Raw genomic sequence first — 23,928 nt, forward strand, 5'->3', positions numbered from 1 at the left:
GACTTTGGCATCATCAGACTTATAGTGCAGTTTTAGTGACTGTCAAAAGGTCAGAGAGATATGGGCTTTTTCTGGTTCAGTGGATTTAGCTAATGGAGTACGCTATGTTCCATGTTTCTTGGAAGTACAGATGAAGCCATTGTAGGTTCCCACTTATAATTGCATGCTTGGTGAACTTCTGCTGCACTTTGCTCCCTACATAACTGAAAATTAGTTGGGTAACTGGAGATAGAATTACACATTCAGTGTCTGAAATGGAGACATGTTTTACTTCAACAGTGAGCAAAGCATAACATTGCTGACTCTGCTGAAAATCGGATTCTCCAGTCATGACAGTGTTGTGCTAGTTGTTAGTAGCTTGATAGTCCAGGTAACAGATCTAACAAAAAAATGACTAAGGACATGCACTAGTGTAAGCCTTCAATACACAGTCAGGCATCATCTCCCAGTTGCTGGCTTGACAGCAGATGTTTTGAGATTTCCAATCAGGTATGAACTTGATACACACATTGGATGAACTCAATGTATTCTTCATCTGAAATGCTGTGAAACTGCCAAGTACAAAGTTTTGCCCCTGAAGTTCAAAACAGACTTTGAATCTATTATATTCAAAAAAAGCAATAGCTGTGCTCAGTCAGCTTTATATCAGAAAAAAGGAACTTAATATCTCATATAATATATTTCCTACAACACCCATTTCTATTCCAGCGCTTTGGCTTCTGAGCATGAGATATGATCATGTAGTGTGTACCTGATTGAGATCTTCCAAATCCTGAAAACCTCTGAGGACCTTCCGGTACTTCCTCTCCCTGTACTTCCTGCGGTCGAACGTGGCACGCTGTTCCGCCGAAGCCCCGCTGTAGAGCTCCTCCTCCAAGGGAAGATTAGCTGCCCAAAAACTGTTAGCATTTTTGTTTCCCACCTCCAGGAAGAGCTGAGGGGTTAAGGAACATCCAGAGGGAACAAATACAGTTGAGAATCATTTGTAGCCCTGTTAATAGAGTCTGTAAAGCCATAAAGCAACATATGGTCTTGGCAATAGCACTTGATGATTATGTTTTTTTAGATGAAGGGGTAAGAGGACAAAACAGCTGAGGCAAAATATTCCATAACTAGAAATCATTCTGGGTTGATGACAACGTTCTTAGATAATGTACAATATAAACATTTATATATAGGTTTGGATCTTTTTTGTTTGTTTGTTTGCATGTGAGAAAATGAACTGGAACACTGGTTTAAATAAATGACAGAACGGGAAAATAGGAAATAGAAAGTCAACATTCCTCTGTGATACACTCTTATGGGGCTTATGTGGTTTTCCTTATAAGTGAAATAAGGCGGAGTTGCGTGTGTATATAATGTACCTCTACTAGCTCATTGCTCCAGATACTGCTGTCCAACTTCAAGCTCCGCACTTTGGAAATGCTTGGGCCAAGGGAGCGGTGCTGACCTGGCACAGGGGAGGACACAGACATTGAAATGAGTGCACATATGTATACCAATTAGATGTATTCAAAAATGAATGGCTGCCAGGCTTTTGGTTCCTGAAAATACCAAATTAAGATGTACATATATGCGCACAAACTCACACCAAATGTTAGTGATGGAATAAACAATAAACAGGCATTTACAAGACGGAGAAACAGAGCATGACTGCAAGCTCATTCTCTCACTCACAACAGACATATTTAGTCCCCTCAGCACTCCTAATTGGAAATGAAAGCACAGAACGAGGGCCATTAATTGCTAATGAATCATGAGTAATTCATTGTGTTTGTTGGTCGGCCTGTTTATTTGGGTGAACGAGAGGCTTCTGGGGTTGCTTATGGCCAAAGACAGAGCACACATGAATAATACATTAGACAGAAACACGCTGTATGTGTGAATGTGAATTATTGTCCTGTGTGTAACGTCGGGTAATTTTAGATTTAGATTTGGCATGATCTCATTACTGTCTTCTGTGCTCAAGTAGAGCAGCTGTGGGGGAAAATGTGGGGCCGTGAGCTGTGAAAGGCCGCCTTGACACAGATTGTTGAATTATTCCGTCATCTAAGATATGAAAAAGAAAAACTTAGCAGGAAGTCATTTCTGATAACTAGTGATCATGGTTACTCTACTCTATTCACTCTACTTACTGTACTTTGGGTATACTAGTCTAGACAGGGCAGAACATAATCTTAAAATTAAGGTCCAAGTTTAAGTGATTCTTGTTTTATAAACACCTTATAATCGGTGTAAAAGCATAGTTCACAACTGCTTGAGGTGTTGAAACACCAGGAGAAGTTAACTGACAGGTCTTATTGCTCCCAGATCAAATTTTGAATCTGATATGCTAAGCCACATCCTACTGTGGTCAGGCCTGATGTGATCCAATGGTGCATACATTACAGATTCCTGCTTTCCTGCCATAACAATTCTGTGCCAATATTCTTCTCTCCTGGAGGTAAAACAGAAAACTGCAGTAATATAATGTTCAGCAGCTGCAGTCATGTCAGCAATACTGTAGGTGGGAGCTAAAATAGAAGGGATTCCCTGGCACCGAGCTACATTCTTTAATAAGGTTATTTTGAATAGATTTTATAGGAAAGATTCTCATAAAAAGGGTGTCAAGTGTGGGGCGCGTTAGTGAGGTGTTTCATTCTTGGTACAACTTGGTACACCTGATCCCAAAAGTCACCATAAAATGACAGCAGTGATCACAAATGAGTGCAGCTTGACAAATAAAAGGCCAAAGAGCAAGAATGTGTGGCTTTATTTCTTGTGAAAAGTATTTCACTCTGGGTGCCTGCTGCAGTGCTACAGCCACACTCCACCCACTGAGCCATACAGCACCACAGGGCCATTTTCACTTTCGCAAGGGTAATGAAGCTGAAAAAAAAAACTCTGCATGCGCATCAGGTTACATGGTGAGATCCTCACATATAAATAGCTTGTTGTAAATGTCTTCATCTTCCCTGTCGAACCAAAAACAACACACAAAAGGGCATTCCCATCACAGCAGCAAAAAAGAAAGAATAAAAAAAAGGGCCCAACTCGACGAGGATTTCACCCCCAATTAAAAACTTACCCAATGACTCCAGCGACAGTTCATGGAACACTTTTACAACCTTCCTTATACTTGTGTGGCATTTTCACTCAATGGCGAGTCCAAAGGAAAGAAAACAAAGCGAAGCAATGAGCAGTGCATTTTTTGTGTTACCATGGGAACTGTTGCCAGTGTCTACATCCTGGTTTAAAGACTTTATTGCAAATATGTGTGTGGAAAAAAATGTCCTCATCCCACAGTCTTTGAAGTTATGTCATTTCCTCTTGTTGTTGGGAGAAAGGGCAAAGAGGGAAAACAAAATGAAGTGTGTAGAAAGAGGGACAGCTTCAGTTACTGGGGATGTAAAATTACTGAGGAATCTTGGCTTGAGTAGTTTAGGAGCCAGGATACAAGATTTCTTACATCAACAATCAGGGGTAGGAATAGCTTTCCTCAAAATAAGTAGAAACAGTCTTTAAAGCTACACTAATCAATATTTTTATATTAGTAATGGTTCAAAATACTATATGTAATGTGAGAGGGTGGCTCAGCAAAAAAACTCACACATAATTATCGTCTGATTTTGCAGTCTCCCTCAACTCTATGGAGTGTTTTAGCATCTTTCAGTGTGCTGTTTTGGTTTTAACACCATATTCACCATTCTCACCATATTCAGTACTTCTTTTGCCAAAAAAGTACCCTGATTTTTTTGGAAACAAGCAAAATCATTTAAACTGATTTCCTTCAGATTCCTTTTGATCTGGTCAAAAATACTACAGTTTCAGTAAACAAGGTCCTCTTGTGACAATGGCAGCTCAGAACACGAGGACCTATTTGCATGTTTTCCCTATTTTTCTCTTCACTTTCAATTAGAAGCATTCTCACCCAGGCTTTTGTATTATTGGGTTTTTGATGAGATTCACCTCATTTTAATATTTAAAGTAAACACAGATTGTTTGTTGAAAATAAGTTTAAAAAAGAAACATGATTAACTCTAACAGTCCTTAAAGTCTTTGCAAACAAAGACAAAATATTACAGTATGAAAGTGCTTCACATTAGAGAGTGAAGCTACAGGCTATTAAAATTCATTCTGTCTTGCCACGAAAAGAGGAAAGCCAATCTGGGATCATTTTTACCATTAGCCTTCTCATTACTTATTTCCTCTTCCTCTTGTTCAGCGTTTCTCTTTATTGTCCATGACATGAGAGCACTAATTAAAAGCGTGAGCAGCCATTGGTATTCCAAATGGACCACCGCCTAATTTAAGGAGAGCACAGTGTGAGGACAGCTTCCTCGTTGCAGATATTCACCCTCTCTCTCTCCCAGCGTGTCGACAAAATGTAATATTAAACACCTCTGCAAATGAAATCATTTAAGGGTGTTTGAAAAGGGATGTTGGATATCTGATGCGTACCAATTACATGGGCTTTGCAGAGGTGAGGTGAAGAATCGCATTAAAACTTGTGACTCTCAGGCCTGGAGAAAGAGAAGAGATAAAGGGGGAAGCAGGAATGTATTGGAGCATGCAAGAGAAAAAGAAAAAAAAAACTTACACACCAAGCAGATATCCCTCCACATCAAGCATGGCTGCTGCTTCCCTATAATCATGTTTAGCGGGTCAAGAAGCAGTTTGGGATCCCCCAAGTTCTCACCCGTGGCCTAATCTTTGTTGTCATTTCATCTGAGCCATCCAGCATTGCCAAATAGATTAGAGAGAGCCCAGAGGCCAGACGCCAACTCCCATAAGTGGCTTATCACCTGAGCTCTTATTCCAAAAGAGCCTCTGGGTCAGAGTACATACTCACACAGGCACAAACATCTACTAGGCCACACATACAGATGGAAAATTGAGTCAAAAACATGCATGCTCTTTTACTTCAGCATGTCTTTGAGCGGTCATCATAACTTTTTCTTTCAGCATGGCTTTTTTTTCTCCCTTTATCTGAATAAATACTTCAGCTTCACTCTTCCGCTCGTCTCTGCTTGTGCTGTACTATCACTCCTTGCATAATGAAACTGATCCGCAGAGCAAATTGTGCTGAATTTGTTTGTGTCTTGTTGTGCAGTCGTGTTTTTATTAAAGAAAAGCACCCATTGCATTTCTTATGGATGCAATGGATGGAAACCTAATGCGAAGCAGCAAAAGCGGCATGAAATGTTCGAGTTGCGCCAGCAGTAACTTGATGAGGATATTAAGCAGTCAACAAACTGGAAAAGAAGATTAATATCTCAACGTATGAACAAAAATGAACCACAGAGTTTCAGTTAGAAGTACTGAGTCATAGTGATCGGACGGCCTTGGTCGGCCCTGCTACAAAGCAGTAACACAAGAGCATGGCTCACTAAGCCCCGGCTCTGAGCACCCTGAGGAAATACATGTGTTTACAGCTTGGCACTGTGCGATTAAAATAGACTAACCCTAAACGTGACTTGAGACACCGATTCCAAACCTTTTTGGCTTATGATCCTACTTGTGACCCCACATTACAAATTTGACATGTTTATGAGCTATGAGCTACTCTCCACTCACAATAAAAAAAAATGTAAGAAATAAGAAAAGATATACAGGAAAACACAATTATCTGCAGAATTAACGCTTTTCTTCCATTTTCACATATTTTTAATCATACAGCCACCTCTCAAATTAACCTAGTGACATGCGTCCGACCCCCTGGTTGGAAGCCGCTGCTATAAGAAGTATCATATAAAGGTGTTTTGACATGCTGTTTGCTTCCATCCACACAACACTGCATGTGGGCGTGTGGGTACTTGCGAGGGGGTGGTTTATCTGAATGTACCGTACTGTATTTAAGAGTATGATGTTTATCAGTGTGTTCGCCTGCACAGAGAGCAGGAGTAAAGCAGTATGTCATATGTCCCTTACCTGCACACTTCTTGCAGATGACCACACCCAGATTGACAGATGCCCACTCCGGCTGCGGGGCACGACAGTCGGCGCAGCTCCTGTTGGCCTCGTTGAACCAGATCTTCTCCGCCACTTCATAGTCGGAGAGTGTCTCAGCAATCGATTCTTGGACCGCTTCAATCCACTCCTCCTTCTCCCGTTCCGACTCGGCCGTGAAGCTGCAACAATTGATTTTTTTTTTTTGCACCCCCCCAAAAACACATGCCTCACTGTTATTGATTTGATTTGAGAGAGCAATTAAACAGCATAGTATCACTTGGCAGGGTTACAGAGGTGTGCAGTATTTGAAGTAGTTTTTTTCTTCTTTTTTTTTTTTTTTTTAGGGAGGGGGGGGGGGGGGTGCTGAGTCTGTATGTGTGATTGCAATATATTTGGTGAAATTGATAGGGGGGTGAGGAGGGGGGTGACGCGGCAGGTAAATCAATCTGCCTCACCTTGCACCGCTAAAATCTATAAAGTGCTAATGCAGGATATTTTTCAGGAAATAATGTCTATGTTAGACTCAGGAATGTTGAAAAATGGAGATGGAAAAATACTATAAACATAACCCATTTACAGCTTCAATATACATTTAAAAAATCGTGCTTAACACTCTTGTTCCATCAGAACTCGCATCAAGAGCTCTGTCAATTTTAAAGTGAGAAAAAGGAACAGCGGTGAGAAAATAATGTAGGTGATTCTTCTTCTGTTGACATGGGTGCAGCTGTAGCCTTAAAGGTTTCATTCACTACATGTCTAAAACTTTACCCCGAGAAGGTAATTTCTCCATTTTAAATCAGATTATAAGGTAGATAACAAGAATCATTTGCAAGCAAATATCATTAATAGTAACAATTCACTTCAGCAGTACATTGCACGACACTATAAGGCTACAAGTAATGGACACAACTGTCTAGTTAAGCCAAATCTTAATAGAAATCTTTAAGCTGCAGCACACAATCAGTGCAAATACATAAATACAAGAAACCAGATTTCATGCACTGTAGTAACCTGGTTATTTCAAATATTTGTATACATGCAGCAGGTTAGTAATGAGATTTATCTCCCACCAAGAAAACTTATTTGTAAGCATGACATGATTTGGCTCTGTGGTGAAAGCAAGCTCCTCCTCACTCCCCCAAAGTAGTGGAAACCGACTTATTTGAAAAAACACTACTTTATATGTGTTTTAGTTTTTGTCAGAATCTGGATGGAATTATCTTTAAGAGGATGCATCATTACATGCAATGATCTTTCTCTGGCTCCACAGCAAAACTGATTCAGATTTTATTTACTATGGTATGGGGTGAAAACATAAAACAAAAACAACAGTACAATGGTGAACGACCAGAATAGATCTTTAGCACAGTCTCTTAAAGAGAGGCAGAACATTACTCAATAATGCACGTAGTTTGCGTACTATCACCTGTTTATCTATCTGCAATAATACGTTTAAACATAGATGGATAGTTTGCAAAGTATGTTGGCAGGTATTTATTTCTATTCTCAACAATGCTTTTGTTTTTACATTCAAACAAAGCATGATATTCACCCCCCAGACAGGTGTCATTAAATAAATTACAAAGCCTTTTCTTCTTTTCCAGACCTTTGTACCTTCCTGTTTTTTTTAAGAATTCTGCAACTAAAAACTCAGACATTACAAACGGCATGCTCATATCTCCTGTTTTCATAAGATAGGTACTTTTCAAAGTTAAAGTCGGATGTGGCTCAGGAGGTACAGCGGGTCATCCACTATTTGGAAGATCAGTGTTTTGATCTCCAGCTCCTCTAGTCCACATGTCGAAGTGTCCTTGGGCAAGATACTGAACTCCAAATTGCTCCTGATGGCTGTGCCAACCGTGTGTGTGTGTGTGTGTGTGTGTGTGTGTGTGTGTGTGTGTGTGTGTGTGTGTGTGTGTGTGTGTGTGTGTGTGTGTGTGTGTGTGTGAATGATTGTTAGATTAGTTCCTGATGAGCAGGTTGACACCTTGCATGGCAGCCCCTGCCATCAGTGTATTAATCTGTGTGTGAATGACATGTATCGCAAAGCCGGTCGGTAGACTAGAAAAGCATGGTATAAATACAGTCCGTATAAATGCAGTCCATCAAAGTTGTCTTTAAATTCACAATATAAATCAAATAATGACTTCTGCAAAAACTGATCATTTAACCTCTGCTCAACTGCTAGCTTCAGCCTTTTGATATTACTACACCAAAAGTAGAAGAAGCCACATTCATCTAATATTTGCTGAACAGTTTTCATCCATGGTGATACATCGCTTCACTTATATACAAGTTGAATAAACACTTACACATTAACCAGCTGAGTTGTGTTTCCTTCCCCTTAAACAAACTCCCCAATACATAGTGGGTATCTTCCTAACTCCACATATATCATATTATTACAAGCTGATCTTTTAACTTTTAATGTACTTTAAGGAATTTCAGATGCAATCCCTCTTGAAGTTAGGAAGGGACATTTGAACACTTATTTCACTCTGACACTTAATAAAGATCATTTGTATACAGCATTTCAGGTATATGCTGAGAAATGGAACAAACATCATTTTATAAAACAGCAGGGTTCACAGTGATCAATAATCACAATCAGTTGCAATACATCGGACTCAGAGTGAATTCTTCCTTCAATTGATCACAAAGCATCATTTCACCTCAATGTTAAAATCACATTTGTAATTTATTCATCTCAAACCATAATTTGTGAAATTTTCATTAATATCGTTAATGTTATAATAATATGATATAGCATACAGCTGAAGAAGGTCTTTGATTGGAAAACATTAAAGGATCTTTATTGAGCAAGTGAAGAAAGTATGCGGGTGTCTCTTCTTTCTTCAAGTACATTTCTACTCTGTCACAAAGACTACTCAGGTGTGCAAGAGATTTTTTGATGTGATACAGCTTTTCTAAAGTGGCTTCTCAAACTCCCATAGTTTGCATGCAGCTAGTTTAATATCTATTGGTAAATCAAACTTCCTACAACTATACAGTAAAGCAAACACAGGTCTAGAGGCCCATTTACAAAGTTCCTTGATAGCAATTTAAATGAACCATTGTAATTAAATATGATGCCCGAATATTTGAAACTATGTACGATTTTTAAGTCCTCATTGTCAATGAATATTTGGTACTTCTTGACATCAGTTTTGTGATGTCAAACATTAATTAACTACAGTGTATACTCAACTTCTATTTCCTACAAAAGTAACACGTATGATCCATCGCTTTTTGAACTCTTTATTTTGTTGTAGCCATAATGATAGTGTCATCTGCATACAGTAATACCATGAGGTTAAAATAACTATTTATGATGGAGTCACCACATCTAGATGGCTCGCGTCAATTTTGTACTAAATATTGATAAATATCATTTATACATTTTGCAAATAATAGTGGGGATAGGTTTTCACCCTGTTTGACCAAAGTGGAGCTATCAGAAAACTCAAAACACAGGAGTTAATATGGTTATACATGTTCACAATGTCATTAAATAATCTACCATTAATACCTGCTTTCTGCAATTTAAACCAGTGTGCATCTCTCTATACTGTCAGAGAGATGCACACTGGTAAACAGCCTAAGTTTAAGTACAAGTACCCTTTTTGAAAACCTGCTTGTTTTTTCTTTAAAATGCTATTATCTTCATAACTTGTACAACTTTACATTCAGTATATTAATAAAAAGCTTACCAAAACAACTCTAAGTGTAATACCCTGATAGTTATTACAATCCTCAATAACCCATTCCTCTTATAGATGGGAACAATAAAACCAGTAATTCAATTTTTAGGGATTATTCTGGAGCTCAGGAACAATTTCATATAAATAGGTAAGAAGATGCAAGGCTCACTGAAGTTTCCTCCTCTGTCAGCATCAGCATTTAGTGCTCCAGTAGCAAATATATAATCACTACTGACCTCCTCTGTTAACTCATCCCTCTGGGATTCAATATCCACCAGGCTTTTGAAGTGCTCAAAGGAGTCTTTCAACTGGACAGGACATTCTTTATCCCTATTATTGTCAGCCAACATATCCCAGTAGAGCTTTGGATTTTTACTTTCATTTTCCTAAGCTCACTGTTTCTTTCTATGAGCTCTCCATAATCAGTTCCCTTTTATACTCTTTACTTTTAGTCCTTATGCTTTCCCCATTTTCCACACTTTTATATCGACATTCACAATTAAATATTTTTTTCTTATTATTCCTTTATCTCTTTCTTGGGAAAGTAACTCTTGCACAATTAATCATGATCCACTGACATGAATTATGTAATAGATTACCCAAATGACATAATATATTTTCTATATACTCCTCTCTTTTCTCCTTGTGTCATTTACCAATTTCTGCTCTATGTTCTATAACAGAACCCTGTGTGCAGTCTGATGAGTCACTCAACTTTATAGCTTCCACCACACACCACCAGTTCAATAATGCAGTGCTTACCTGTGAGCAGGGAATCAAAATCATGCACTTTTTTCCTGTGCCTAATATGAAGAGGGAACCTATCATAGTCAGTCACATTTGTTTTTTTAGCTGCTAAAACACGGATGGATTTTAAATCTAAATTCAAAACTTTTCTGTTCTACACTGCCTATTCTGCTACATAATTAACTTTTAGTGCACTACCTTTTCTATTTTTTTCTTTTAAATCGTTTCTGTATTTGTATCACTCTGAAATGCTCTTTAAATTGTTACTGTACATTTTCACTCCCTAAATCCTATATCTTTACTTTTATTGTATCTTTTATTCTCCTGTAAAGTACTTTGAATTGCCTCTTTACATGAAATGTGCTTTATACAGTAAATAAAGCTGCCTTACCATGCCTACATCAGGTCACCGTGCCAAGTATGGCTCATACACTCATGGATCTTAAAAGGAACAGAGCGTTGAATGTATAACTTGTACAGGTGAGAATGAGCCAAAAAAACATTCACTACAACTCCAGGAACAGATGTTGATACATATGTTAAAGGACAATTTCATGAAAACTGAGGCCAGGCCTCAGTGGACATTCAAGTGTGATATCTACAGGTAGAGACCATACTTTTGCAAATCGGTTCGCTATTGAGCTTGCACCATCGTCCTACTAGGATGTTTTTGATGGCTCTGTCATGGTTACCAATAGGCTTTCTACTGGAGCTATATTGTAGCCTTATAGGATGGTGCAAGCTCAACAGTGCACTGATTTACAAAATGATGGTCTCTGCATGTGAATCAATTTTAATTGAATTGCCCTTTTTATTCTTTTTTAGAACAATGAAGTGGGGAATAGTCTCCAGATTGAGAAGGAGTTGATGTATCCCCATCATTGATGACTTACAGACACAGCTCCATTCAGGCTTACTTTAGGGTGAAGAGAACGGACATTTTACACTTATTTGATGTGTGATGTGCAGAAGGGTATGTATAGTAGTTGTTATATTAAATTTCTCCGATCTAAACAAAAATATAGTAGCCTGTTAATATAATTATCCAAATACATAACCATATAATAATTTAATTCTTGCGCTAGTCAAGTAAGAGCCATATGGCTGTCAGAACTGTCTGTGCTATGGTAATTTATCAATGTAATCTGAAATGTATTGTACGTAAAATTAAAATTATTTGAGAGAGCGAAGAGGCGTGGACTGCTCATACGTACCACCTGGTGGCTGTTGGTGCAGACTGCAGCAAGAGGTGGTTACAATTGCCTCCTTGTGCTCCTCTGCCTCTCTTACTGCTGCTGTTATACAACAGCTCAGCACCATTAACACTGCAGCAGTTGCACCAAGTGAAAGCAGAGTCAACCATATGTTATGATTTCATTACCTACATTTAATCAAATTAAATACTTATTTATTCTGGAAATAACTTAAACATTAATCCGATTTTATTTGTGTGTTCAGGTGTGTCCAATAATATTGATACCTTCGGCAAAGAACAGGGCTGCCAGGCTGTGGTTGCATGGTTGCATCAATCATAAATCACATGTTCTGGACGGCTGCCTAATCACAGTCAGGTAATGAAATGGTTGCCAAGTGGACCCCCGTGGTCATTCATGTCCAGAACTTTCTTGTCTATAGAGCTATAAATTTCCCACTTGTCTGCATCCACCCCTCACTAGCGAGGAGGCAAGGAAATGGCATCAAGATCATGGTTAGCTGTAGGTGCACTCCATTTGGACGTCCTAACTTGTTGCTTCAGTAAGAGCACTGCATTTTCAACCTAGCCTATTAGGATACTTACAGTTTCTTTTCAAAAAGCCTATGATGATGCAGCTCCTGCCAGCAAACAGGCCTAAATAACTACATGTGCAATATCTTCCTAACACAAATGTGTAAGCTATAAAATATGAGTGCAAATAAAGTGTGGTGTTTCATGTCCATGACACTGTGTCCTTGTTGTTGAATATGTAAATATGTCTGTCAAATTAACTTCCCTTATCAGCTGTGAGCATAGCACACAAACAGGACTTGCATCACTCATCTCAAATAACTGTGGTTTACAAAACCCCTATAAATGTATTACTAATTTAATGGAAATGTGTTGTCCTTGATGGACATCTTATTGAAAAGGGGATATATTGTAGAAAAGGTTATTTCCATTTCTTTTTTGATCATAAAGGAGGTCTGGGTGCTGTATAAATACTGTAAGGATTTTCAGTCCACAGGGAAATGTACACAGTCCATATTCAGAAACTGTGCCTTTAAACAAGCTGTTTGGACTTCAGAAACACGCAGACTACATCAACAGCCTCCTAGAGCTGCTGTTCAAGAACGTCCTGATGGCACCAGGGATGTATACCAGGACCTCCACTACACTGCAATAGAGAAAAACAATGTGTTCATCTTTCACAAGGCACAAAGGCATGTGAGAAGCTCTCCAGTATTATCCTCTAGAAAAGCCTTCTAAAGGATATCAGAGTGGAAAGTATCAAACCTCTTCTATTGAGGCATACCACAGCCTTGTTCTGATGTTCTGTCCCAAGAATCTAGTCTATCCCTTCACTGGAATGTTTTGCAGTTATACAAGTGTGTTTTATTTTGTTTGATCACATTTATAGTTAGATTTATGTTCAAAGAATCCTTGACCTCACTCAACTTCAATTATATATGTCAGTGGGATTTCGGTTTCAGATTCGTTTTCTTTGCCATCCATTACAATGAGAATGCTGACAAGCCCGAGGCAACTCGTGCAGAAGGAAATCTTGCTTTCAGATTAGCTACAGCAAATGGAAGAGAAGCGACTACAGTGTTAAGGTCTTAAAAGACAAGCCTACCTGCTGCGAGTTCGCACATTCTATACAAAATACAACATCCATGCAATTTAGGTCTAATTGTGGAATAAAATATCTCTGAATTATCATCAACACAGAATACATCGACAACCTCCTAGAGCTGCTGTTCAAGGACGTCCTGATGGCACCTGGGAAGTACCACGACCTCCAGCATACCACACCCCCCCCCCTTCCCCCCCAGCCTTTAGCTCTCAGTTTTAGACCCTTGACAAAGATGATACAATGATGTGTGAATACATGATGTGCTTTGCTACAAGAACATGAAAAGGACAGTGAGTATGACAATGTGGTATTCATCATGTTTTTTAAGCATTTATGTGTTCGTGATTAATTTTAAAATCATATTGCATAACTGACACAATTCAAAGTCATACAGTCCAACAATTGAAAGTGGTGATCTACATAATTGTGTTACGCAATATCTAATTGGGTGAGGGACCCAAAGAATGCCTTGGGAGCTTAAGAAGGCTGTGGATCATAACCAGTAACTGGAAGGAAATTTCCTCTTCCTCTTATGGTGATGAGAAGCAAAGTTGTTTTCGGCAACATGAAAAGTACGGTGGGGGCTCAGTCTAAATATAACGGGCCTCACATCATTTGGTTATTTTATGGTTAAGTGTGAGATAAAAGCTAATCCTACATGACTGTGAGCAAGTCGACAACAACACATGGGTGTAACGTTCAGGTGTCTGCCATTTTGGCCTGATAGTGTATTATGAAGGTGCAGCTTTTAAATTACATCAAACCAGGTGCATTTGAACACAGAATTCAGGGTCCTCCATGCCTTGATCAGGCTACTGTGACTTTCACATGATGGTAAACTGAGTTGAATTCACATTTAAAAACAGGTACATTTAGTACTTCCAAGACTGAATGTCTATTACAGTCTAATGAGAAGTTATGAAGATACCTTGCAGGGATAGATGACACAACCTTCTGAGGGAGATGATTGTAGTTGCATGTTATGAGTAACTTAAAGTTAGCTAAACTTTATATAAATGTATGTAACTTAAGTAACTTAAGTCAGCACGAGCAAGAGAGAAGAAGATGGACAGCAAGAACGACAGAGATGGACAGAAATATAAAGTTTAGAGGAAAGAGGATTAGGACAGAAAGAAACACTTAGAAAGGAGAAATGGGACCACTGGTATCCATGGCAACCTGGAGACCGGTATAAAGTAAGACTGAAGATGAAGGGGAAGGAGATGGGGAGGGGAGGGGGGTTGGTTTCGCTCATGGCAGAGGATGTGCGCTAGCCCAGCTTCGCCCAAGCAACCTAGCAGAGATCGATAGGTTGATTGGGTTCAGCCGTTCTGTGCCCACTGGTCTCTGCCCTGGGCTCGTCTGAAGAGATGACTGCTCACATCGTCTGGTGAACTACATACAGCCAAAGTCACAGAGGAACTAAGAGAGAGCTTTGGATATGAAGTGAAGGCTGGTCTCAGATGAGGACTCAAAATAAGCTACAGTTTTCCAGACTACAGGTGGTGAAGAGCAGAAAAAGAAAAAAGTAATAAGTAATGAAAAAGAAAACTTTAATCAAACACCTACATCAAAAGAGAACATTCACAGTCCTTTAAAATGACTGAAAAATGAAAAAAAATCCAAGAGGTGAAGTAAAAGTAAAATTACTATGTTTTACATCCTCATAATAATTACATTGTTTTTTTTACCCTGATTATGGGTAGGGTTAGTCATGGCTAAGCTGTTTACATGCAGCATTTTTCACTATTACTACAACTATATGGCAATATTGTATATTGTTGAAATATGTCAATCACCCTCACAATCACAGGCTTCGGGCTTCTATCATCTCCCTTCCTGTCACAAACTACAATCATAGTTGTTATTCTCGTGTTATTCTACACTGCTCCTGTGTAATTATCTGCAATATTACCAATGTAAACTAAGTGTATTGAGCAGCATATTCCAAAACGCACGCAAATTATTTTCCTTCTTTTTTTAGGATTCAGAAAATATTTGTTAAAAGTTGTGTCTAACTTTTAGTTTACATTGACACACAGGTCCAAAGATGGAAATATTCAGGATCAGGGTTCCCCATTGATGCAAGGACCTTTTATCAGTCCCCAATTATGAAAATGTATTTTATAATATATGTATACAGTTAAATCAGGTAATTCAATTGTGATGTGCAGTGGCTTGACATTCTTTGAAAAAACTTTTTTTCAGTTAAACTGAGCACATTAAATATTACATTTACTCCCACTGGTGTCCTTTATTGTGATTGATGTTTTAGTCCTTTATGTTCCACTACCCCACATACAGTCCAACATGTGAGTGAGGAAATGTAATTCTTCTTCATGAATGATGAATGGGCATATGGCTCCTTTCTGCATGCATGCATAATGTATATAATGGTAAAATAGTCATATATAAATTGCTTATATTGTTAAATGGGAGTTTTTATTAAAAACAATAATAATAATAATAGGGACAGTTAATTGTTATAAGCTGAGGAGCATTATTATTTCATTTAAAATGTAGGTGACATGACAACTAGTCAGTCCCAAATGCATTAAGAGAATGAGGGTTATATGTAGATAATAAATATGGTTGCTAACCAGAAGGTTTCATGTGTAAGCCAGGTTCTTTGGGTAGTTATCTCTCCAGCCGATGTATTCCCTTTATATATGAAGCCAAAAAGCTGCTATTTCCACTCAGAGAACCTTGATTACACATGTCACCATTCATTCGTTCTGTAAAACCAATTTTAAAAAGGTTAAACATATCTAACAATGGGACTCAAGACTCCGAAAGCCAGTCAATAACTAAAAATGCATTGCAACAGCCAAAAATAAACAATAAATTAGTTATTCCGAGCCAAAGTCAAGAAAGGAAGTTCCATCAGTCACAATCACCATAAAAATATCCAAGATGTTGAGATAAGATTAAAACACTCTGAGGTAAAACTGGCAGATATTTCACAAAGATAAATCAATCAAGCATTATATCTAAAGTGGGATTTAGCCTACTTAACGTGGCATTTAAGAGTGCATGAGCAGGTAAAAGATGAGTGAGGAAATAGAGAAGTGTATTCAGTTACTATGGTGACTAAGCCCGAAAATGCCTGAAGGTTCAACGTGAACTGGAAGTATTGAATTAGAGCAGGTATTATGTTAGGGTGCTACACCATAGATATATATAGTAGTTTTACAGGAACATCTGTTCAAATACATAATAATCTAGATTGTGTTTGTCTAACCGCTACACGACAAAAAGGTTGGATTTGGTTTTATCTGCTTTCCCACTAACCATAAACGAGGAATGTTCAATAGTCGGAGAGTCAGAAGTGATGTACAACTGATCAGATACTGAGAAAAAAATTACAATTATTGAATTCAAATTAAGAACTGATGGTACAGTATACTATTTTTTTTACCATGCTTGTATACAAGTCAATTGTCTAAAAATCAGCTCTATGGAGCTTTTTAGCGACTTTTAGCTAATTGTTTTGGTTTTACATAACACAACTAATACACAATATAACGGTTTTGGTTCAGTCTCACAGCTGTCATCAGTGTAAAGTCCAGATGCAGCACACCCCTAGTTCAGTGAAAAAGCTCTAAGTCTACTGTACTTTACCTGCTGAGCATGCATATTGATAGCGGATCCCTGGCGCCCGCAAATGAGATCCAATCTCCCGGAATCTGGAGTGAGCGAGCAAGTGCGTGTGTGTATGTTTGTGTGACTATAAATGCAGTGCGTGTGAGAGCAAAGCGTCCTAATAGCTCTGTGTTGCCGCTTATTAGACCGATCGTTCACCTCCCTGGACCTCCCTGAAATGACTTTTTGCAGGTTGGGATGTCTGAGTTAGCAACAAGCTAGTAAAGATAGTTTTATTTCAGCAACTCAGGAGTTGGTGAAGACTACAACAGAGCTAAGAGTGAATATTAGACTTGTGTTCACCAGATGGCCTGAAACATGACTCCAATGTTGCTCCATGGTCGCTAACACCTTTGTCATATCAAATTAACAAGGTGATACAGTAATGTGTCAGTGTGTTTACAGCTTATTCTGCTGCCCCCAAGAGACCAAAAAAAAGGAAATTAAAGCATTCATTTCAGCCTCATCAACTTTAAAACCAAGCCATAAGCAGTGTTATGAATGAGGTCACTGAGTGTAATAAATATCCCATATTAAAGCACACATGGCCTATATACCTTGCTTCTAATGCAATCTGATGCAGTGACAGGGATGTTAATAAAGGCAGAAATGAGGAGGCTAAACAAAAAACCAAAATGCTTTAAAAGGGAAGTCAGCGAGGCAGAAACTTTTGATTTCATGTATCAGGTTTAACCTATCCACCTCTGAGACTTGTAAGTGGATTTGAAGGCAATGGAAACAGCAACATCTCCCTCCATAAACAATGCCTGCTACACTCAGGATAATTCAAAGCTGTGAAGACTTTTCGTTAGAAAATATTTTTTGTCAAAAGGTTAAAAAAAAAAGTGAAAACTGTCCACACTTTTCAATTCATGCCAGACAAATACCCGACAAACCAGAAAAACATGAAATTCCTGCGATATGCCCTTGAGCTAGGCGTTTATCTGTAGCTTTACTTCAGAGGATGTGCTTTCCGATCAAGAGCAAAAAAAAAAAGTTTTTCTTTTCTGCAAACTTGAGTGTCTTTGCCTGGTAACATCTCCTCTCCTCTCGGCCTAATTGTCATTCTCTCAACTCATAAAAGTCTGCTATTGTATCTACCACAGCGGACTCAACGCTGTCCATTTAATGGCAGCAAAACAATGAAAAAGCCAAAGTGAGTCTCCACAGCTTAAAGTGATTAGATGAGTTTCTCACTAATCCCCACCTTGAGCAGGTAGGAGAACGCTCCCAGGGCTACCAATCGATTTGATCCACACACACAGACACAGACACACAGACACAAACACACACGTACACACACACACAAACACACAATAAAACCCTTTCAGCAATTACCTCATCAAAACAATTCGGGAGACCTGAGCTCATTCTAATTCTGCCTTTTTTTTTTGGTTCCACACAAAATGGCAATTACGTCCAGCGTATTAACGAAGCTGCCAAACGATGGGACCATTAAGGGAGCTGACACAAACAGATCGATCGGACATACAACAGACAGGTAGGGGAAAGGGGAGGGGGAGAGGAATCTTTACACAAGGCAACGGGCAAAAAAGGAAGGGGTAGAAAAAAAAAAAAAAAAAGGAAGAGAAAATAGTGAACAAGCACACGTAAACAAACATACCGTGCTTTGTCCAGGCAGCTGTGACAGTTGTATTCTAAATGGGCCATTACAGCCAAAACAAGCAGTGTGCTCATTGATTGTAGGGCCTCAGGGACTAGAAGCACCTCAAAGGCTTTGTGTCCTACTAAGGCACAGATACTGTAAAAACAAAACAAGTCCAATAGGAGATTTCATTTTAAAAATCCTGATCGATAATTAGTGATTTTTGTAGCATGTCGCATGAATGCTGCAATGCCTAATAAGTCTATGATGTGTACGGTGGGTGCACTGTTTTGTTAAAGAGATTTGACATAAGAACAGTGTGCTACTAATACAGTATGCAGTCAAAAAGAACTAAACAGAAGATCCTCTATCTCTCATTAGAGCTGAGTCTTTACTTTTTGACAGACTTGCTCATTTGTGTTTACAGCTTATGTCTCAAAGTGAAACCGGTTCGATATTTTGTATTAATGTGTGCTTCTATACCAAAAAATAAATAAAACTGGTGATCAAACAATGAAAGTGAATTCTATTTTAAACGTATTTACTGTATAATTAATTTTTGTTTGCGACACATGGGCTACTATCATACTCATTCTCTTTGTCTGGACACAGCCTTTTAATTTCTATTCATTCCAGGTTCAAACTAATTTGTTAAAAGATGTAAACATAAAGTTATATAGACTAAAAGGTTAATGATTGATTTGGCAGTTTTGGTGACTGTCATCCAGTGAGTCTGTATATTAGTATTTTTAGTCAAAACTGCAACTGGATCGAATGTCATAAATAGTGGCATGGTGGTTGTTTAGTCCACACCAGACTTTGATTGACAGCTTTCACACCAGTCTAAACGAACCGAACCAAACTGACAAAAATACCAGACCACACTGAAAACAGGTTGACCTTAGGGTGTTTTCAAACCTGTAGTCCGTTTACTATTTTCCAAATCAGTGGATGAGTTGTTAAACTTGTTTCCTGCAGTTCTTTTTCACACAGAAAAAATTCAAGCAAACCAAAATGCAGCCGCTAAAAGCCACTTGAGAATGTTCGCCTCGAGTACGCCTAGTAGTTGGATCGAATCAAGGTCAGATAATATTCCCACCACAAACAAACTGCTCCAGAGTTTATTTGGGACCAGACTGAGATAACTTCCTCAAAGGGTCTCAGTGCGGTGTTCAGATCAGTCCAAAATCGAACTAGAGTTTGATTCAGCTGAACTAAACAAGAAAGGTTCGAAAATGCCCTAAGGGTGTTTTCACACCTAACCCGATCCATTAAGGGTGCTTTCGTGGGACTGCCTGAAAAAGTACGCCTCCGTCCACGTCTACACAACTTTGGTGTAGGTTTTTTTGGTTGAAAACTGAACAACCACAGGTTTTTATGAGAGAGGATGTGCTACTCGAAAGCTAAACAACTAAAAATATGCTTAAAATAATGAGCAACAAGTTCTTTTTTTTCGTCCATAATTTGCTCTTTCGTTGCTCATTTTAGTTTCCGAATATTACTTTAAACTTGATAATGGTTAAATATTTGCACAATATTTGCATTCACTGGAATAAAAATAGTAAAGAAAGAATTGCAGATAAACAGGCAGTAGATACAACAAACTAATTCATAAACATAAATATTTTCTATATGACTACATCTCATTAAAATGCATTTTAAGGCTTCAAGGTGTGGATTAACTCTCCAACTCTCAAGAAAAACCGTGGTTATGAAAGAAAAGAAAAAAAAAGGCCAATCTGATATGACTATGAATATTCTTTCAAGTATCATAAATTCAAATCGCACTATGAGGCTCTTAATACCACACATGTACAAGAGCAGATTAACCAAAATGCTTGCCCTAACCTTTTAGCTGTGAATTGGATGCTTTATGAGATATGATTATTGAGATAAAATACAGTGTAGCAAAAGGCTTAGTGTGTGTGAAGGGCATTTCCAAAACTATATGGTAATGTGTGAAATTTGTTTTTGAAGAGAATAAGAATGAAGTCTTGACATCCTGCTGCTTCCTACAGTAAGATTTTAAACAAATGTGGGGGTGTACTACAATGTCAACCTGTTGAATACATCATTCTGAGGGACATGTATTCATGAAGAGGTTCCTTCACTTAACATTCATCTTTAGATGATGAAAAAAGCAATAAGAAAGACAGTGTGTGTAAGGTGAGAGCTAATAGATCAAACAGACAGGATGCACTTCTCTCTCTCATACACACAAATAAAAAAAAACATCATACATCACACACTGTAGCATGAAAAGCTCTTTGTTGTGGGAGAGCAGGGCAAGACTAAACACACTAACACAAAAGTGTATGTGCGTGCATATGCAAACATACACACTGCACACATACAGATGGAGTGCATATTTACCAGAAGTTTTTGAAAGGTGTGATGACTTCAAAACCCCTGCGGTCCACCTCCCTAATATTGGCAGCAGTCAGTTCCACTTCAGCAATGGCCAGTCCGGCTTTATAGTCCTGAAAAACACAGATAAGGATATGGAGATCTATAAATTTAATACAAAATAACTGTAGAAGTTATAGTGCAACCACTAAAAAAACATGAACAATAGCATCTTTTTCTTCTCACTACCACAGCACATGAAGTTAATTGTTCTGCATTTTGCAAAAGTAAAGCTTCTCTTGCAAAGAATTACCAATCTCTGCTTCAAGCGTGGAATTATAGCCATGAGGGCCCGCTTTTTTGTAAAAACTTGACGCTTGCTCCAACCACACAGGCTGTTAGCCAGTACAGTTGTAGCACATAACTTCTTGTAAAACCAAAAATTTCCTTAAAATGTCTGTTTGTGTGGGGGTTTTTTTGTTGTTGTTTTTTTTTACTTTGGAGTGAGGCTTAGCTAGCTAAACTCATCACCTCTCTGCTCCTGCATACTTAGCATAGTATGAAAGTGGTCTCAATCTTCACATCTAACTCTTGGCAAGAAGGCACATAAACATTTTAGGCATAAAACCTGGAAGCTAAAAGAAACAGCTTACTTGGCTTCCTCTTTTTTGTGTTTTTGGCTTGGTTTTCTCCAACCCTGGAAACAGTTATTGCATAAAACTTCTCGTAAAACCAAAAATTCTGTTTTTTGTGCAAATTAAACTAATATAATGCCATGTATAAAGCTAGCCACTGCTATTATAACTCTATTTTCCTCTTTTGAGTGAGGCTAACTGTTGCCTTAGCTAGTTAAGTTAATCGCCTCCATGCTCCAGCATTCTTAGCGTAGCATGAAAGTGGTTTCAAGCACACAGTTTACTTTTGGCAAAGTCATAGTAAGTTGCAAATAAGCAAATAAAAATTTAAGGCAAATAATCAAACTATTTTTTTAACTAAAAGGTAAGACAAAACTGTTGCACCATGCTGAAACAGATATTGAAGCATTTTACTTACACTAAAATACTTTTTCACTCACTTTATTATTCTGACTCAGTGCTAGGTTTGGATTGGCTTTAAGTGTATGCAGCTGGGTCTTGATTTGATTGGAATACTTGGCCATGTTGGAAAATAGGCTTTTACCTTGCATCCTTCTTCATATTTAAACCATTTCCATCAGTTACAATATAAATGTACCTGACTGAAAGAATGAGACTATAGATAGAAGCAAGTAAAATGAATCTTCCATTCCTTCCATTACCATTTCTTCTCATAGTTTCTGGGCTTACTCTTAGGGACAGTCTAATGAAGGAGTTCAGAGTAGAAAAACTGCTTCTTAATGCTAACATGTTCCATCTAAGTGTCCCCTGAATCCCAGGTATTCCAGGCAACTGGAACAAGACCCTAGGGCTAACAAGGAACTGGGATTATGTATATCCAAACTAACCTAGGTATGACTTGGGATCCCTCTGGATGAGCTGGAGGAGGTAGCTAGGGAGAAGGGCATCTGAGCAGCTAAGACTAGGACCTAAACCCAGATAAATGGCAGCAAAAATATCACATGAATCAAGCTATAGGCTGGTTCCATTCTTCTCATTTAAAAAATAAAGTGTTTTTAGAGTCCTTCCATAAACAACAAGCACTAAGGGAGACCCAAAATCACTGCAGGGACATTCTCAGTCTCTGCTGCCCTGTTTTGTTTTTTTGGAAATAGCACTGGATATAGAGTTAGACTTGTGAGAGAGGTCTGCTGAAAATAGTTTGTGACAGACCAATAACACACCGAACAGTCATCAGCTTTTCCCCCCATCTCACCAATGACGTACAAATCGGGTCTGTGCGTGACGCGTGCATGTGTGCAAGAGTTAAAGAGAAACACAAAGGGAGGCTATAGCTATGTGTGTGTATGTATTGTGTGTGTGTGTGTGTGTGTGTGTGTGTGTGTGTGTGTGTGTGTGTGTGTGTGTGTGTGTGTGTGTGTGTGTGTGTGTGTGTTTGTGCGTGTGTGCAACAGCAAAGCTCCGCGGAAAGGCGAAGGTGCATCTAGGGAATCCAAACAAACCCAAGCTTTCAGTCTACATGTTTTCTGAGGCCCATTTCAGAAATAGGGGTTAGATGCAGAGGCACCGTTTTCATAAGCTCCAGCGTAACTCTGCATCACACTGCGCCCCTCCCTTCTTCGCTTCACCCTCAACACTCACAGCAGTTTAGACCATTTTCTATAGCCTAGAGCTCTGAGCTCAGAGAGAGAAACAGACAAGAAGACAGAAGAAAAGCACCTACACCCACACACATATAGGCACAACATCACAAAAAAAGCATTACAATACACACTTTATTCCATCACTGAGGTGCACAGAGAAAGCCAAAAAATGTGAGTCAAAAGATGGGGGATTGAAAGACAGTGAGAACACAAAGGAAGGGGAAGGAGGGAGAGAGTATAAGTGAAAGAAGGTCTTGGCAATCCTCACTGAGAGTGGGTGAGATGGGCGAGGGGTCAGCTGAGCAGTTGACAGAAAGGAGTATGCGTACGTGTGTGTAGACGAAGCCAGAACAAAACAGGACCTGGGCCAATACTCCTCAACAGCGAAATTAACATGCTGCCTTAGCAAGTGCTAAATGCTGCCCAGGCTCTGCCAGCTATGATGCATGTGTGTTTCTGTGCTAACTGTTCACCAGCAAAACCATTTACACTAATTACACCAAACAAAGAGAGGGAAGTGAATCGACACCGTCTTTGTTGATGAGGCGCTTTTTGGGAATACATGGCCCAGCAGCGCAAAGGAGAGAGTGTATGAGTGTGTGTTTGTGTGTGTGTGCATAATTAATCAAATAATGAACTACAAATTTCTCAATGTAGCTAAGTTTTGCACAAGGAGGAAGTCACTTATTTATTTGCTGGATTTCCAACCTAATCTTTCAGTATTCTGTGGGCTGGTTCAATTGGGGCTAATGTTGTCAAAATCGTCATTTCACAAACATTAGCCCCAATTCCGCTACTTCAAACTAATTTAGAAGACTGTGGTGAAATACTCAAGCAATTTATTCTCTTTCCCTTGCAGTTCTGTACAATGATACTGAAAAGTCT

General features: G+C 38.7%; 1 protein-coding gene across 1 annotated transcript in view; it reads right to left on the reverse strand.

Moving 5' to 3' along the window:
- The window catches only part of arap2 (ArfGAP with RhoGAP domain, ankyrin repeat and PH domain 2), a 131,945-nt gene that overhangs the window by 65,472 nt on the left and 42,545 nt on the right, over nt 1–23,928 (reverse strand). Inside the window, 4 exon segments of the mRNA XM_062444397.1 lie at nt 752–934; nt 1,365–1,450; nt 5,911–6,110; nt 20,832–20,938. Coding sequence (XP_062300381.1) covers nt 752–934; nt 1,365–1,450; nt 5,911–6,110; nt 20,832–20,938 — 576 coding nt within the window.

The sequence above is a fragment of the Scomber scombrus genome, chromosome 23 (assembly GCF_963691925.1).
Source record: "Scomber scombrus chromosome 23, fScoSco1.1, whole genome shotgun sequence".
Taxonomy (NCBI): Eukaryota; Metazoa; Chordata; class Actinopteri; order Scombriformes; family Scombridae; genus Scomber; species Scomber scombrus.